General features: G+C 48.9%; 1 protein-coding gene across 1 annotated transcript in view; it reads right to left on the bottom strand.

Annotated features, from left to right (window-relative positions):
• Positions 1 to 16,386, bottom strand: part of USP7 (ubiquitin specific peptidase 7) — a 56,143-nt gene extending 39,757 nt beyond the window's left edge. The window contains exon 1 of the mRNA XM_060120001.1: positions 16,243 to 16,386. Within this exon, the coding sequence (XP_059975984.1) occupies positions 16,243 to 16,324 (82 nt within the window). The 5' untranslated portion in view covers positions 16,325 to 16,386. The remainder of the gene's footprint in view (positions 1 to 16,242) is intronic.
• Between the last annotated feature and the right edge of the window lie 211 nt (positions 16,387 to 16,597).

Here is a 16,597-nt window from a genome sequence, read left to right as displayed (position 1 = left end):
AGGGTTGTATCAGAGAAAGAAAAGGGTACAGCAGCTGCCCATTTGGGGGCAGGAGGGAGTGGGAACAAAAGGATCCCAGAACAAAGGTATTACCTAGATTATTTGTGACTTTGAAGGTCCTTTTACACCTGGGCAAATGGCAGCATCCTCTCTTAAATGCCTGGATTTTTTTTAGAACTACTTAAAAAGACAAGGAAATTTGGGGGTTGAGGATTGGGGTCAGAAGTAGAGGAGAGATTTTAAACATACTGTGATTGTGCTAACTAAAACTTTTAAAAACTAGTCAAGCACAGCCCATTTCAAATGAGTTCCTTTATTTGTATAAAAGCCACAAACAGAATAGCCTAGGACAGAGGACCAAGCTGTTTCTGGTTTTTTTTCCCACGTTGGTGTCAGCAGACCACCACTCAGACCTTACTCTCCTTTTGAGGGGACCCACCCGGACTGTCAAGGAACACCTAACTTTCAAGACCTTCTAAAAAACGAGTGGCCAAAGAAAGTGTTTAAAAGTTCCTGGGAGGGGGCTTCCCTGGTGGCGCAGTGGTTGAGAGTCCGCCTGCCGATGCAGGGGACACGGGTTCATGCCCCGGACCAGGAGGATCCACAAGCCGCGGAGTGGCTGGGCCTGTGAGCCATGGCCGCTGAGCCTGTGCGTCCGGAGCCTGTGCTCCGCAATGCGAGAGGTCACAACAGTGAGAGGCCCGCATACCAAAAAAAAAAAAAAAAAAAGTTCCTGGGAGGAAGACTAGTTCCCCAGGTAAAGTCACAGGAGCAGAAGACATATGGTGTTCAAGGGCTGGAAGGCATAGCGAAGGTGTCAGCTTTCCTGAAATTAATCGGTATATTTGAACACAATTCCAATCACAATCCAGCAGAGTGAAACAATTTTGAAAAGAACACAGGTTGAGGAATTACACTACCTGATTGTGAGACTCACTATAAAGCTTCAGTAATCAAGATGGTGCTGTGTTATGTAGACACAGATCAACGGGACAGGAGAGTCCACAAATAGGCCCATGTAAACATTACTACTTGATTTGTGACAAAGGTGTAAGTAATTCAATGGAAAGGGACAGCAGTCTTTTCAACAGTTGGACATCCATAGGCAAAAATTAAAAAAGAACTCCAACCTCACACCTTATACAAATACTAACTGATAACGGACCATAGATGAACACAGATTTAAACTTCAGAAGTAATCACGTGAGACATGGCAAAGAATTCTTAGACATAACACCAAAAGCAAGATCCATAGAAAAAAATTTTGATAAGCTGTACTTCTCTGGAAAGACACTGTTAAGAGAATAAACAGACATGCTACAGACTGGGAGAAAATATTTGCAAATCACCTATCTGACAAAGGACTTATATCAAATATATACAGAGCTCTCCAAACTTGACAGAAAAAACAAAACAAAAAAACCCCCAAATAGTTGAACAGACACTTTATAGAGGGTATAGGGATGGCAAATAAATACATAAAAAGATGTGTGACTATGAGCTATTAGACATCTCCAAATTAAAACCACTACCCACCTACCGGGATGACTAAAGTGAAAAATGCTGACGCTCGAGTGCTGGCGAGGATGAAGATCAATGGGACATGGTGAGAGGGCACGGGCATGGGCACCTGGGAAGCTGGTGGCAGTTTCTCACGAAGCATACCTCACACAACAACTCTACACCTTCCTCTAGAGAAACGAAAACTCATGTTCACACAAAAACCTGAATACGGGTATTTATAATGGCTTCATTTGTAACTGCCAAAAACTGGAGACAACCCAGGTGTCCCTCCGTGGAACAGAATGGAAGCAGCAATAAAAAGCACTACTGATTAGGTTACATGCTGTATGATTCCATTTTCTCGACATCTGCAAAATGACAAACCTGTACGGGATGGGTAGCATGGCCATGGTGGAGACACGACCAGCACAGCGCGAGGGGAGGTTCTGGGTTACGCAGACCCACACCTGTGCTGAAACTCAGAGCCATTCACCCCAAAGGCAAAAGAAAAACAACGAAAGAAAAACAAAGGAAAAAAACACCTGGAGGGCAGGGAGAATAAGAAATGATTTACTGACTCTTTAAATAAGCACTGCCTCAGGATATGGGTTCAGATCTTTAACCATTTGGGAAAAGAGAACTGAGAGAGCATAAAAGATATACAGGTCTGAGTCTTTTTGCCTCAGGACCTTTGTTCGGGTGGTCTTGTACACAAATGTGTGCATCACAGCTCCTGTTCTTTGAGGAGAGGGAGTCAAAAACGTCAAAAAGCCAGGAAAATGGGAGGTCAGACACACCCTTTGCTCCAATAAACTCACATACATAAATAAGGTGTGCTACTTCATAAGCTACGTTTAAATTCAGACCAATTGGGCTTCCCTGGTGGCGCAGTGGTTGAGCATCCGCCTGCCAATGCAAAGGACACGGGTTCGTGCCCCGGTCCGGGAAGATCCCACATGCCGCGGAGCAGCTGGGCCTGTGAGCCATGGCCGCTGAGCCTGCGCGTCCGCAGCCTGTGCTCCGCAGCAGGAGAGGCCACAACAGTGAGAGGCCCGCGTACCGCCAAAAAAAAAAAAAAAAAATCAGACCGATTCCCAAAGAGTTCCAACTGTTCCACACAAGCTACTGGAAAATGGAGAAAATGGGGGGAAAGACGCAAACAATAAACAAGTGGAATGCTGGCCACGATGGAGGAATAGAAAGCAAAATAATCAAAATCACAATTACCTCTGGTTTAAGCACGCTCTCCTTGAATTCTCACAAAATACCTGTTACTCATCTTAACAGGACCATCTTACATACACCTTTAAGTGTGAGGGGGACCAGAGGACAATTTCCCATTGCAGGAGACCACCCAACACTGCCTGCTGCCCGTCCCCATGGCGTCAGCTGCTGCGGACAACTAGGCTGCCACTAGCTAATTATCATCCAACCATCTTCATCCTCTGCCAGACAGTAGTAAGACTCTTACATACAGGACAAAAGTCACTGCTCTCTTTGTGCCAGTGAGGTTTCTGGAGTTATAACTACAGCCCTGTACCTAGTTAGGTAGGCTGTTACACACATGAATGTGGTATTTTAAGGACTTTTTAATGTAACTGTATAATGAAATATGCCAACATTTACAAGATCTGTATAACTCTGAATCAGTATTTTCCAAATGACCAATGAATGGTATTAGAAATGCTCCATTCAAAGTACAAGACGAACCAATAAATTTTAATGTAATAGAGCACGATAAGTTAATCATAGGGTTTCAAACTGCATGCTGTAATCAACCTTAAGAAGCTACCAAATTTTGATGTAGTATGAAAGAATTGCCACAGTTACCTGAAAAGGCTATACCTCTGTAAGACTGGGTTTGCTTTATATTTCCAGTAAAATTTACATTGCAACTGACAGCACCAGATATATGAGAATCCAGGTGTCTTCTACCAAGCCAGATAATAAAGAAATCTGCAAAATGTATGAACAATACCATTCCTCATTAAATTTTTGTTTTAGAAAATATTTCCTATAAAAAGCATGTTAAATGTGGGAATTCCCTGGCGGTCCAGTGGTTAGGACTCAGTGTTTTCACTGCTGGGGACACGGGTTCAATCTTTGGTTGGGAAACTAAGATCCTGCAAGCTGCACAGCGTGGCCAAAAAAAACCCCAAAACAAGCAGTATGTTAAATGTGTTACTATGTACCGGTTTATTATTTTTAAATTAATAATTAAGACTTTTAATTTCTAATTTGGCAAATAATGATAGCTATAACCCACCTACCCAGAAGCTCTTTGGGGTTCTCACCAACTTTAAAACTGTCCCAGGATCCTGACAACAAGAAGTGTAATAGGGGCTTCCCTGGTCGCGCAGTGGTTAAGAATCCTCCTGCCAATGCAGGGGACATGGGCTCGATCCCTGGTCCGGGGAGATCCCACATGCCGCGGGGCAACTAAGCCCACGTGCCATAACTACTGAGCCCACATGCCTCAAGGAAAGATCCTGTGTGCCGCAACTAAGACCTGATGCAGCCAAAAATAAACTTTTTTTTAGAAAAAATAAATAATAAATACAAATAAAATTCATGGTGACTACTAACATTTTTCCACAAAGACTTATAGGAGGGCAGGTGCAAATCTAACCCTTTATAATGGTTACCAAAGTAGGTAAAATTAAGGTTATTTGGCATTGAACATGGTGGCATGTTCCAGTCCTATTGAAACTAAAATATAAAAATGCAGTGCGTTCAATTATCTGGTAGAAACTGCTGTTCAAGGTGTAGAGAATAGAATGCTCCCCGGCCTCAAAGTCTAAAGGGGAGAAGAGCAAAGAAACACAGTACATTACAATCCATGCACATGGGCAGCAATCAGAGAGGGGCCTCTATTTTCATCTACCCAAAGGCCTTACCTCTGCCATTCTCACCTCAAATCCCCCAGAACTCAAATCCTAACCACCCCCTCCGGCCACTGTCAGGACTACTCAGGAGCCTTCCTGCTCCCCTGCCCCCAGACATAATTGCTCTCCCCCACTTCCAGAGCCCTCTCTCTGCACCTCTCGTGGCATTCATCGCTTTCTATCCTGCATTAACTACATGTTCACGTGACCCATCTATATCCTGCTGACTCTCCCTCTGCAAAGACACCTATCACCTCTTCATCTCTGTAAACCACCCCCGAGCCCAGGGCCTGAAGCAGCGATCTGAGGCGAAGGGCCAAGTATGCGCTGTGCTGAGCCAGTTTGGGGAACCTTCTTCTCAGGTTTTTACAGAAGAAAATGCCTGGTTTTCTGTTATTCTAAACAATCCTCTCCAGGGCAGTCTTCTAGAAAGGCAAGGCTAAACCCAGTTCACAGGCTGGGTCTGGAGCAGCAACTTGCCGCTAGAACTTTCTGTGATGATGGAGAAGGTCTACAGCTGCGCGGCCCAATACGGAAGCCACGAGCCACAGGTGGCTATGGAGCCCCTGAAATAGCGCTAGTGAGACGTAGGACTTGAGGGTTTATTTAATTTTACTTAAATCACTTCAAGCCCCCAGAGACATGGTTTCTTGGCCCGTGGAGTAGGGGGGTAGAATAGTCGCTTTCTGCTCTAAAACAAAATTATGTGACCAAGAGCTCTCTGATAACATACCCAAAATGAAACCAGTATTTTAAGAACAAAAGGCCTTAAAAAGTATAGGACTTTTAACTTCATCAAAATAGAAATTTCAAATAATAGCCTCTGATTCCCAACGAAATACTGGCTATAACAGAAAACTTTAAGATTTGTAGCACTGATTTTCCCTCTTCCCCGTAGCCCTCAAGGTAATTAATGACCAACTTGAGAATAATTCTGAAGACTTTTGACAGCTCCCAGGGACCACGCCTGTAACATCACAATCCCCACGACCTGGGCATCCTGCAGGAGCCCACAACCATCACAGCCACCACCAGCCGCCTGTCCTTACCGTGCATGGCAGTGTGTGAATCTGTGTGGCTGGCCGCCGCACATCTTGAAGCTGAACCAGTCATCTCTATGGATCATTTGCATTCTGGGTCGTCCCCCCCTACTAGGATGCCCAAGAGTTACCTCGCTTATTTGCATCTTCTCCAGACACCCCAAATCCACTGGCTTGAGGGTCTCAATTTCGCCAACCCAGCGATGAATGCATTAGCAGTTTGTTAAAGTTGTGTGTATGAATCTATCTCATGTTTTAAAACTCACTGTCAGGGAAAGAGGCCCAGAAGGAAGATATTCTGCATGTGCCACAGAAACACCACCACGCAACTAGCTGGAAGTCAGTGAAGCAAGGAGACTGGCTGGCCCCTTAGGACCTCCTTTCTTTCAACCCCTGCCCAGCTGAGCAATCCCCGGCTCTGGTACCTCCGACCCTGTTTTCCTTCCACCTTGTGAAAGCTGCTGTCTTAAGAAAGAAACAGACGATCTAGGCGACAGGCAGGAGAGGAATGCAGCTGGTCAGGACTTCAAGACACAGCAGGGGGTACAGTCAGGTTGGTGCCATCTGTGTGGCTTGGAGGACTCAGTTTGCTCATGTGCAGATGCAGGGTCATGGGGGTGAGGTGACAGGAGGACCTGAGTGGACAAGGTGCCTTGAGGTCTGACCCTGTAGCTCCACAGAACTTGGGCCTCTGAAATGCAGTACGCTTTCGCCCTGAGCCCTGGCAGACGAGGCTCGAGCCTTCTCAAGTTTAAATCTCTCCATATGCCCAGAGCCCTGAATGGTTTGCTTTAGGGATGATTCATTTCAGCTTAGGATCGCATTACCGAATACCTGATTCTCAAAGAAGGGAGGCATCTACCTTTAAAAACACATCTATTTTGCTTCTGCCACCATATTCCACTTGCTGAAGTGTAAGGTGGCCCCGGCTGATTTCGGCAGTGAGCTACTTTCTATATTCAAAGCATGTGGTGAGCCACACAAAAATCTTCAGACTGAGGAGCCCAACTGCAGCTTTGCCACTTGGGGTGGTGAGATAAGAAACGCGGGAGAAGGCAGCGGTTTAAATTAAAAAGCAGTAACAACGTCTTCAGGACAAACAGTGTCCACTGACTATGATGAGACGCAAATTTCTGTGGAGCCACATGGCTTGGGTTCAAATCCCACCGTGGCCACCAACCCTGGGTAGGTTATTTAACTTGCTCAGCGCCTTGTTTCACTCAGCTATAAAATGGGGATGATGCTGCATCTACTTCAGAGTTGTGGTAAGGAGCCAATGAGTTGATACAGACACAGCCCTCACGTCCAGGGGCCTGGCCCAGGGAGGGGTAGCTGCCAAGCTCTCCCAGCCTCTACGCAGCTCTCTAAGGTTCAAGGCTAGTTTACTGGACACCCACCTACTGCTTCTTACCCACCTTCTTGGATCCTTATTAGTTTTGTTGGCTGCTGAACAAATTACCACAAACTTACTGGCTTAAACACCACACACTTACTCTTTTATAGTTTTGGAGGTCACAAGTCCAAAATGGGCCTCACTGGGCTAAAATCATTGATTTTAGGGCTGGCTCCTTTTGGAGGTTCAAGGGGAGAATCTGCTTCCTGGCCTTTTCCAGCTTCATCTTCAATGCCAGCAAGGGCCTTCTCACGTCACGCCACTCCAACCTCCCTCTTTCACGGGTAAAGGACCCTGAGATTACACTGGGTCCACCTGAGTAACACTGCATAATCTCCCCATCTAGGGATCCTGAATTTAATCACACCTGCCAAGTCCCCTGCCAGGTAAGTAACATAGTCACGGCTTCCAGGGGATCAGGACAGACATCTCTGTGGACCATTACTCTGGGAACCACAGATCCTCTCCCTCTAGATCCCAAGCCCATGGTGCTGTTCTACACCTCCTGCCTCTGAGCACACCACCCCTCCCTCTTTTCAAATTTAGCTGTGTCCCCTCCTCTGTGAAGCCTCCGATGACCCACCCCTTCCCCACCATAGGTCAGCACCCACCCCCCCATCACAGCCCTCCCTGACACATGTTTACCAAGAGCCTTCACTCAAGCGCTGGGGGCAGCCAGCCCTGTACCTGCCAGTCGGGAGGGTTTGCATGAATGTCTATCTCGTGAGCAGAAGCCCTGCACCAGGCTCTGCGAATGCACAGCAAGTACAGCTCTGCTGCTACAAGGGTACAGTGGAGTCAGAAGCAAGCCATGAGGCCTGGTGCTCGGGGACATCCAGACGAGAAAGCAGGGGGTGGGGGTGGCAAAGCCCAAGGTGCCTGCACACAGCCTGCGAGCAGGTGCCCTCCGCGGACCTCACCGAAACAGAGCAAGCGGGGAGACTTTGCAGCAACCTGACTTCCTGCAACATCCTAGCCTGGGCCAGTGGGCGCGCTGTCAAACTGGAGTGTGGTGTCACGTGTCCCACAGGACCCCATTACAGTTTGTAAGAGTTTAGGGTTAGCTGGTTAACTGCAACCCAAGTCAATAGGACCCAGAACCCATTTCTTTCAATAAAACATAATTTAGATGTTAGTTTATAGGATAGAGTTGGAGCTGTTTATGGATGCATTTTGGAAAACTGCTGGAAGATGGCTCCCAATCTCAGGCGTACACCTCCACAGCACTGGACTCACTTGCATATTAGTAAAACGAGCATTGAAATGACTTGGATCAACATTCTCTATGAGGAGCAGGGATGCCATCCATCCAAGCAGGAAGCGAGATTATTTAAAAACTAGTGTGCAAATAAAGTTTAGTACGGGGAATTGCTATTTCAAACAAAAACTGTTCAGTTACCATGGTGGAATGACAAAGTTACAAGTGCAATAGCACGTTCCCTCATATTAATGGCCTATACACGCTTGCAATGAACATGTACAGTTTCTGCGTGTTTGTTCTCCTCCCTGCGTGTTTGTTCTAAGCAATAACTGTTGAAATGTGACTTTAATAACAACCTGGGGCTTGCATTGTGTATGTTTATTTTATTTCATTTCTTAAACAATTTGTTTACACTGCATGTCTACAAAATACAGAAAGAAATTGTCCACAACAGACTGGAAATTTAAAAAAAAAAACTGGTTCTTCACCACAAATAACCGAAGAAAGCCTGCTCTGTAGCGTTTGCCCAGGAACTATTTATTCACTCATTTTAATTTAGCTTTTCCAGGACACACTGTATCTTTCCAACATCCAATGTGACACTAATGCTACCAGAAACACCCTCTAGGTAAGGATCCAACCAGACTGTTTCGGTGAACTCTGGCCACTAACACTGTCTGCCCTGTCGGATGTGTGCTGTACCTGCTTGTCCAATGTGGTGGCCACTGGCCACGGGTGGCGACTGAATACTTGAAACGTGGCTAGTCAGTTAAGGAATGTGATTGCCACCATGTGGCTGGTGGCTACCTTACTGCACACTGCAGGGTAAATCCTTATCATCCTCCTACCCCACAGGTCTTCTCTTCTGCCCCCATAAGAAAGAGTTGGCATTCTCAAGCAATCCAGGTCTCAGTAGGAAAACAGACTCAGTCTGTCCTCATGGGTAGCAGCAGGAGACCTGGTGTGCTTTAGAGAAGGGAGGAGTCCCCTGGCTAGCACAGGCAGGATATCACACCGATCAGAAGCCGCCCCTTGGCCACCACTGGGAGCTGGGTTAGGGTTAGAGCTCAGCAACTTCACTCCACCAGCTACTTCTGTGGACTTTCTGCAGGTCAGGCATTCCAGCCCCTATCTGTTCTCCCTCTTGTCCTTACAAGCTAAAGACAGAAGAGGAAAAGGCTGAGACTCTTGGGGGAGTATTCTTCCGTGCCCATCTATGACGGTTATAAAACAGCAATAGGGATTGAGGAATGTTTTTAACCAATTCACACACACTTTGTTTGACTGAATAATTTCTCCTCCTAGCTGACATAAACTACCAACTCTAAGAATCAAGCACTTCAAGATTACCTACCCATCAACTATACTTCAATAAAAAAAAAAAATTACCTGCCCTACATTATTTACGAGGAGGAGCTGGACTCTAACCATGCAAACAGGCTAAGGAGCATTACATGTCCTTACTTGAACACAGCAATTGCACAGGGTCAATTAAGGGCCTTGAAATGTAATTTATTCCCCAAAGTCATATTGACGAAATGCACTTGCAACTCCAGGTGAGTAAGGTTAGTTTTCTCAGCCTATACCCTAGAGAAAAGCCCCCTCAACTCTTTCTGAAGCACCATGAAGGGGTGGGGGCAGGAGGGAGCCAAGAAGTCAGATCACTACCCAGACACCGGTGGCCACACCCTGGGTGTGATCACACTCTGCATTACAGGTCACCCCAACAATCTCACACAGTCCCTTTCCAAAGCAGAGGCCAGCTCAACAACTTATTGCAAGAGCTAGACCTTCCTCTGGTCAATATTCTGGGGGCTGGTACCTCGTACAGGACACTGCCCTCCCAGTATCAGGATGTCAGGGAAACCAATTAGTCACTAGCATGGAATCAGAACCCAGGGAGGGCCTGGGTTTTGAACATTCTATGCCAGGCAGGAAAATCACGTGGAACTGTTGTGGTCACAGAAGGGAACCTCCTTCTCTTTATCTTGCAGATTCTCAAATGACCCCAAAAGAAGGGAGGACCACCACCTTGAGACTCTGATACAGCACTCACATTTGTTAAGATAAACCCCAGGTCGATCAGATGACTTGGGCTCCTTGGAAGGACACCTGGGCATCTCTGAGAATATTAACAGCTGTGCCCGCACAACAGTGGTCCCAGCCGAGCTGGTGACAACGCAGCACGTGCTCAGCCCAGTGAGGGCCCAGCCGCACAGTCAATGAGCCCTCCAGTCTCGTCACCCCCTGGAGCGCTCTGCTCTGTCCAACACCAAAGACAGTGACACTACCCCCCAAGGCGTACCCCCCCGGAGGCCCCTCCCCCTCCCTACTCCCTGGCTCTTGCTAGCTCACACTAGTGTCATCATTAAGTTCTGGAAGCATTCCCTCTAGTCCAGGTCGGTGTATTTCCCTACACAACAAACTTTCTAATTACCTCCATGTCCAACTTCCAAGTTTAAGTCACCAACGCTCAGAAGTAGGCCTACTTCTCTTCAAGAGAATTTCAACACATCTGACTTCTCATTGGCCGAGCCATGTGTTAAGTTACTACCAAAATGGCATAACTTGACTTTCTTGCCTACGCAAGACACTTAAAAATCCTGCTTCCTCCAACTTGCCTAAGTCCAAATTAGTTCAGAACAGAAGTTTCTGAAGCAGGTGACATTTTAACATTTAACCGTCACAGTACATGTCAAGAAATACCCTGTTACAACTCGGTCCCCAGAGTAAAATTCCTTTGCCTTGGAAATCAAGCAGAAGTACCCAGGCTACATACTACCCATGCAAAAAACCAGAAACAATAACAAATTTTAAAATACTCAACAGAAAACTTCAGTAAGGTCCATCAATACCCTTGTCTGGAAAATGAGCTTTTCCTTGCAAAAAGGATCAAAAATGCCACTTGAAGCAACTTACGTTAAAGGCAATAAAACTGAATTAGCAGCTATCAAAGCAATATTGGTTTATGGCTTTGGCATTCTCTTTCACACACCACCCTGCCAGCCAGCCATCTCCTGCACTACTGTTTTGCCTTAAAATTGCTGTTTCCTGAATGAGTGTCTCCCACAAACACATTTAACAAAAAAGGAACATAAGATGGGTCTCTTCAGCACAAACAGTCCAGCGGTGGGGAGGATGAGTACACAAGGGCAGCCCCACAAGCAGCTCACGGGGCACGACACGGCTCTTATGCAAGGCAAGTGGCTGAGACCACCAGAAAAGTTGAGGGAGAAGGTGGCATCTGAATCACTTTCCTGGGGTCTCTTGTCCTGTCTGCATTCAAGGAGAAGCAGACACTACCTGTGCAGGTACAGGGCCCAAAAGCCAGAGCTGCCCCCCATGCAGCGCAAGTGTGTGTGCACTCAGAGCCTGAAGCACAAAGCAGGCTGACTGAGGATCCCGATGGCAGAGGCCGGGCTGTGCAACTACCCGTCTACCTGCATGAGGAAGGCAGCACACCTGAGTCCTTCTAATAAGCAGGGCAGTGAAAAGACAGCTGTGTGGGGTCCAGGAAGAGTGGAAGCAGAGACCAGTAAGAAGGCTATTGCAAAGTTCCAGCATGAGGTAACAGGGGCCGCCTGGTTTAGGGTGGTGGATGGAAAACCAAAAGGGCTCTTGGTAACAGGATGTGGGATTTAGAGACAAGAATTCAGGGCCGACTCCCAAAGTCTGGAGGTTCGTGTAACCTGGCTTCCCTGCTACAACCTGACTGGCAACCTCATGAAATTCATTACTAGATGCTCTAACACTAGTGCAAGAGCAAGAATACTCTCATCACGAAGGCCACTGAGCTAACCAGGCTTTGGCAGCAGTGTAACAACGCACCAAATCCACTATCAACTCCTCTATCATCCACTACATTTTTCTTTAAATATTATACCATTAACCTTATACATCTATTTAGGCACATCAAGCCTAGGATTTCATAAACAATGCTGCTTAGATTGAGGCTGGTCAGTTTTCTTCCTAATCCACGTCAGGATATAATTACCGTAGAACCACGAAAGTCAACTTGCCCCACCTGTGTGCGCCATGCTTGATTAACCTGTGCCCAGGGACTTCCCTGGTGGCGCAGTGGTTGAGAGTCCGCCTGCCAATGCAGGGGACACGGGTTTGTGCCCCAGTCCGGGAAGATCCCACATGCCGCGGAGCGGCTAGGCCCGTGAGCCATGGCCGCTGAGCCTGCGCATCCGGAGCCTGTGCTCCGCAACAGGAGAGGCCCGCGTACCGCAAAAAAAAAAAAAAAAAAAAAACCTGTGCCCATCCCTGCCTCAGGTGCAACCCTTTTACCATCACAACACCATGAGTGAACACTGATGCTCCTATCTCTATGCCCAGCACATGCAGGATACGACAGACCTCCTTTTCAAGGATGCAGAAACTGAGGCACTGAGAGCTTAAGCAACGTGCATGAGGTCACACAACCATTAAATGGCGAAGTCCACGTTCAGACCCAGGCCTGGCGCTAAGCCTGTACCCTCTCACCACACTGCCCCACTGTGAGTTAACTCAGTGGCTTCCTTCCTCCTTTCCACAAAACTGATTCCCCCCCCCACCCCAAAAAAACAAGATGAAGGTATACACTTTTTTCCAATATGTGCTGTTAACAATCTTTTATTTACAGATAGTCAAAATCAGCAGCCTGGAAGAATCAGGAGGGCGGATGCCTTTGGAAAGTAACTTCCAGTCCCATCAAAACCTGACAGGCTCACATCAGTCAGATGTTTCTAGGTTTGGCCTAATTTCTTCTATGTGTCTCTATCTTTTCTGGGTTCTCCAAGCTGATGCTCACTTTGTAGAGTTCTTTTATCAACCAAAGCTAATGTGAGAGGAAAATCAATATTCTCATATTATTTGATTTTTGTCTTGTTACGGCGCTATTTGAAAAGCAAACATGTTTTAGATATAATAAAATGCCCGAGTGTAGTTTATTTGGGCACACGTGTACAAGAGAACTCACTTTCCACTCCCAAACCTGCTTTAGCAGAAAAGTAACTTGAAACTCCATCTACCCACACAAGTTGGAAAGAAAAAGAAATCCACCACTGCTGCCCCCCAGACAAAAACCACAGAAGTCAGTGATCAATTCTTTTCAGAAACTGCAGCCGACTCATTGATTTGCTCCCAGCTTGGTATCCTGATAGCAGTGGTCTGAGTGTTGTACAGAAGTCAACCAAAACTGTCTGTGCCCATTAGTCTCAAAGATTACACTCTGAAACAGAGACTGCTCACGCGGGCGGCAGAACCACACCAGGGAGCAAACATGAAGGTACTGACATTTGTGCCAGCCCGCCTATGCAGAAGCCAGGCCTTGGGAAAACTTCCTGTTGATTCGGAGGGGGCGTAACAGACCAGATTATCACCTCTCAAGTACCCGAGAGGGCAGAGGCCACTGCAGGTCCCTCCTGCAGCCCCTCGGCCTGCCCAGCCTCTGAGTTAGAGAGTGAATAAACTGTGGAGCACATTCATTCCTGGCCAGGCCGACAAAGGCCACCACCTCCATGGTGCTTTTTGCCTCCCAACCTGAAAACCTGCATGGGCCTCACAGGAAGGAAGCATGTGGTCTCAACCCCACTGAACTGCCACCATACCCCACGCCCCCCCCATCTTTTCCCTCTCTGCCCTTCACCCTTCATAACTTTCCTAACGGCTCAAAACAAGACATTTTTAAAATAACTCATCCTGAGCACTGTTATTCTCCAGCAGATGTGCAAGGGCTGTGCAGGGATCAGTCAAAAGCAAATGTGACCCCTATAAAGCAGAGCAGGAGAGCAAACTAACACCAGACCCGTCGGTAGGAAAAAACCGCCAACCAAACCAGTCTCCCTGGCTCCTTCAAAACTGCCCTGCCCAGGAGGGACGGGCAAATGCTCCGCATCCACAAAGCTTCCCTTCCTCAAGCTGATCAGAGGGAGCCCTGACAGCTTCCAGCTGCTGAGTCCACAGGAACCAAGGCGAACACCAAGCAGGTGCGAGTCACTCACAGAGCCTGGCAGACGAAGCCAAGCAGAGCTGAGGGTCACTAAATCCCACCCTTCTCGCTTTTTAATAGGAAGGATTTTCAAACTTTCTCGTCCTAAACTACAATGTATAAACCTAACGCCACATTTTCGGAGTGGGAAGGCTAAGAAAGGCTGAAAGAGATTGCCTAAGACATGGGCACCTCTTTAAACTGCACACCTGTGGCTGCTCACAGGGTGCTGACGACCATAAGCCCTACAAAGACAAGGTACCCTCTGGATAATGAATCTGAGGCCCACTCAAAAGAAGACTGAAGTTTACGGAATCAGCAATAATAAACTACAACCTTTGCCACCCAGTTTGAGACGCCAGTAAATTTGCAGATTAATGATTTTACGGGCGACTTTTCCAACGAAAACTTGGATATGAGAACAAAACTTGAGAAAAAAAAGTAGTCTTGAAAGCACGCATGACTTCTGAAAACTCTTCCTCCACTCAACACTCTCTAGTCTTATAGAAAAGCCCTTGAAACCTGTGGACATGATTATTTCCCCTGACACCCAGTTCTGTACCAGAAATACACTATGCACTGGGATCCATGCTGATCAGCTCTCACCTGTGTTCAAACCGCTTTAAAAGTTCTAAGACAACGTAAGTGGGACACGGATATGCTAGCATTAGTGGATTTTTGTCTCGACTGGGGGATAACTTGAAAAGGAAACTGAACAGCAATCCCTTTTTACGAGGCATTAAAAGGAATATACATAATTCTCTCAGCAATGTATTCCTTCAGCTAATTGTTTAATGACACGTGACAAAAACACTACGAAGTTACTGCCTTTCTGGAGCCAAGTGAGACGAACAGCCTGGTCCTTGGCATGGACTGGGTTCTCCTGACCCCATTACTGACCACTGAAGTACCAGCGGGAAGTGCCTTCCACAGGCATCTCCACCACTTCGCCTTTTGCCACCTTGCAGGCCATTTTTTTCAGAGCACATCCAATTGTTGGCAGTACGTTACTCACCGGAGTACCAGTCATGGTAAGACTTCCCACCAACCAGGGTGCAGCACCCCACACGTGCAGCCACCCCACAGGACAAATGCTGCTTCACCTGAGCTTCCTTAGCACCCCCATTCATTTCCACACCCCAAGATCTCTGGCTAAAAGCAAAACAAGAACAGAACATTCAATGCCCCGTTCATTCAGGGGCACTCTTTTGACTCCTGCCTGTCAGTCCCCCTCGAAATAGGTAAGGACTCTCTTTTAAGACTCCTTAGACTTTGCCCTTTTAAGTACTTGGGGCCACGAGAAATAAAAGGTGCCTTCCAACCACCAAGTCCTCTTGAGGTATGCAAGCCCAAGACCCTTCCGCGTCCAGTGCCTCTGCATCAAACCTCTATTACCATGGCCTTGTATCTCAAAGCAGGATACCCTGGAAAACTGCTGGCACATGGGCAGAAAATTAACTTACCTCTGGAGTCAGGGTGGATTTAGAGATAGGTAGTCGGGCGGGGGGTGGGGGAGGGCGGCGGCTTTCACGTAGTTTCAAACACACACCTGGCCGGAGGCTGACTGCACCGCACACAGCCAAACTCCCCGAAATACAGCTAACTCAGAAACGAAGAGAGCCTGACTCCGAACTCTGGGCCCGTCCAAAGGCTGAGAACATCTGCGCCCCTTGCAGGTGTTTCCAAATGAAGCCCGACGCCAGCAAGTGCTGTTATGGAGCGATCTGGGGGTCCGTTCGAAGCCCCGGTGGGCTCTGCCGGGGAGCGCGCGGGAGCAGGTGCGGGCAAGCCCCGAGCCCAAGGAGGTCTCCGGTTCCCCGACGTTACCGGCCAGAGCCAGGCCCCCGAGACGCCTCAACGGGGAGACGGTCCCCGGAGCCCGGCTCCCCAACCCGGGCGCGCAGCGGCCGCCAGCAGTCCGCAAACGCCCTCATCCCTCCGCGGCCGGAGCGCTCTAATTTACAACTCCGGGCTCCGGGCGCTTTGTGCCGGCGAGGCCGACCGGGTCCCGCGGGCCGGACAATGCGCCGGGCGGGGGACCACCGGCCGCCCCCAGCCCGCGGGCCCGGCATGACTGTGCAGCCTCGCCCGGCCCGGGCCGGCCGAGTCGGGCCGGCCAGGCCGAGGCCCGCAGCCGCCCGGGGCCTGGTTAAAGATGGCGAGCCCCTCGCGTGGCTCCCGCGGCTCCCCCCGGCCACAATGGAAGGCGCCCCCCGGCCCCGCCGCGGCCAGCCCCCGGGCCTCACCTTCCATCTCCATGTCCTCGGGCTCGCTCAGCTGCTGCTCGCCCGCTTTCTGCTGCTGCTGCTGCTGCTGCTGGTGGTTCATGTCGGCCGCGGCCTGGGCCTCGCCTGCGGCCGGGGGCCGGGGCTGCGGGCCCGGCGGGCGGGCGGCGGCGGCGAGCCGGGGCGGCGGCGGCGGCGGCGGCGGCGGGGCGGCCTCCTCCTCCTCCTCCCGCGCGTCGTCGGCGGCGGCGGCCCCGGGGCGGCCCGCGGCGGGCGGCGGCGGCAGGGAGACGCGCACGTACTTGCTCGCGATTCGCCCAATCTCGGCGCCGAGGCGGGCGGGCGGCCGGCGGGCCGGGCCGGGCGGCCTCGTCGC

The sequence above is a fragment of the Mesoplodon densirostris genome, chromosome 16, assembly GCF_025265405.1.
Source record: "Mesoplodon densirostris isolate mMesDen1 chromosome 16, mMesDen1 primary haplotype, whole genome shotgun sequence".
NCBI lineage: Eukaryota > Metazoa > Chordata > Mammalia > Artiodactyla > Ziphiidae > Mesoplodon > Mesoplodon densirostris.
The sequence above is the reverse complement of the archived record's forward strand: the minus strand, read 5'-3'. Positions and strand labels throughout refer to the sequence as shown.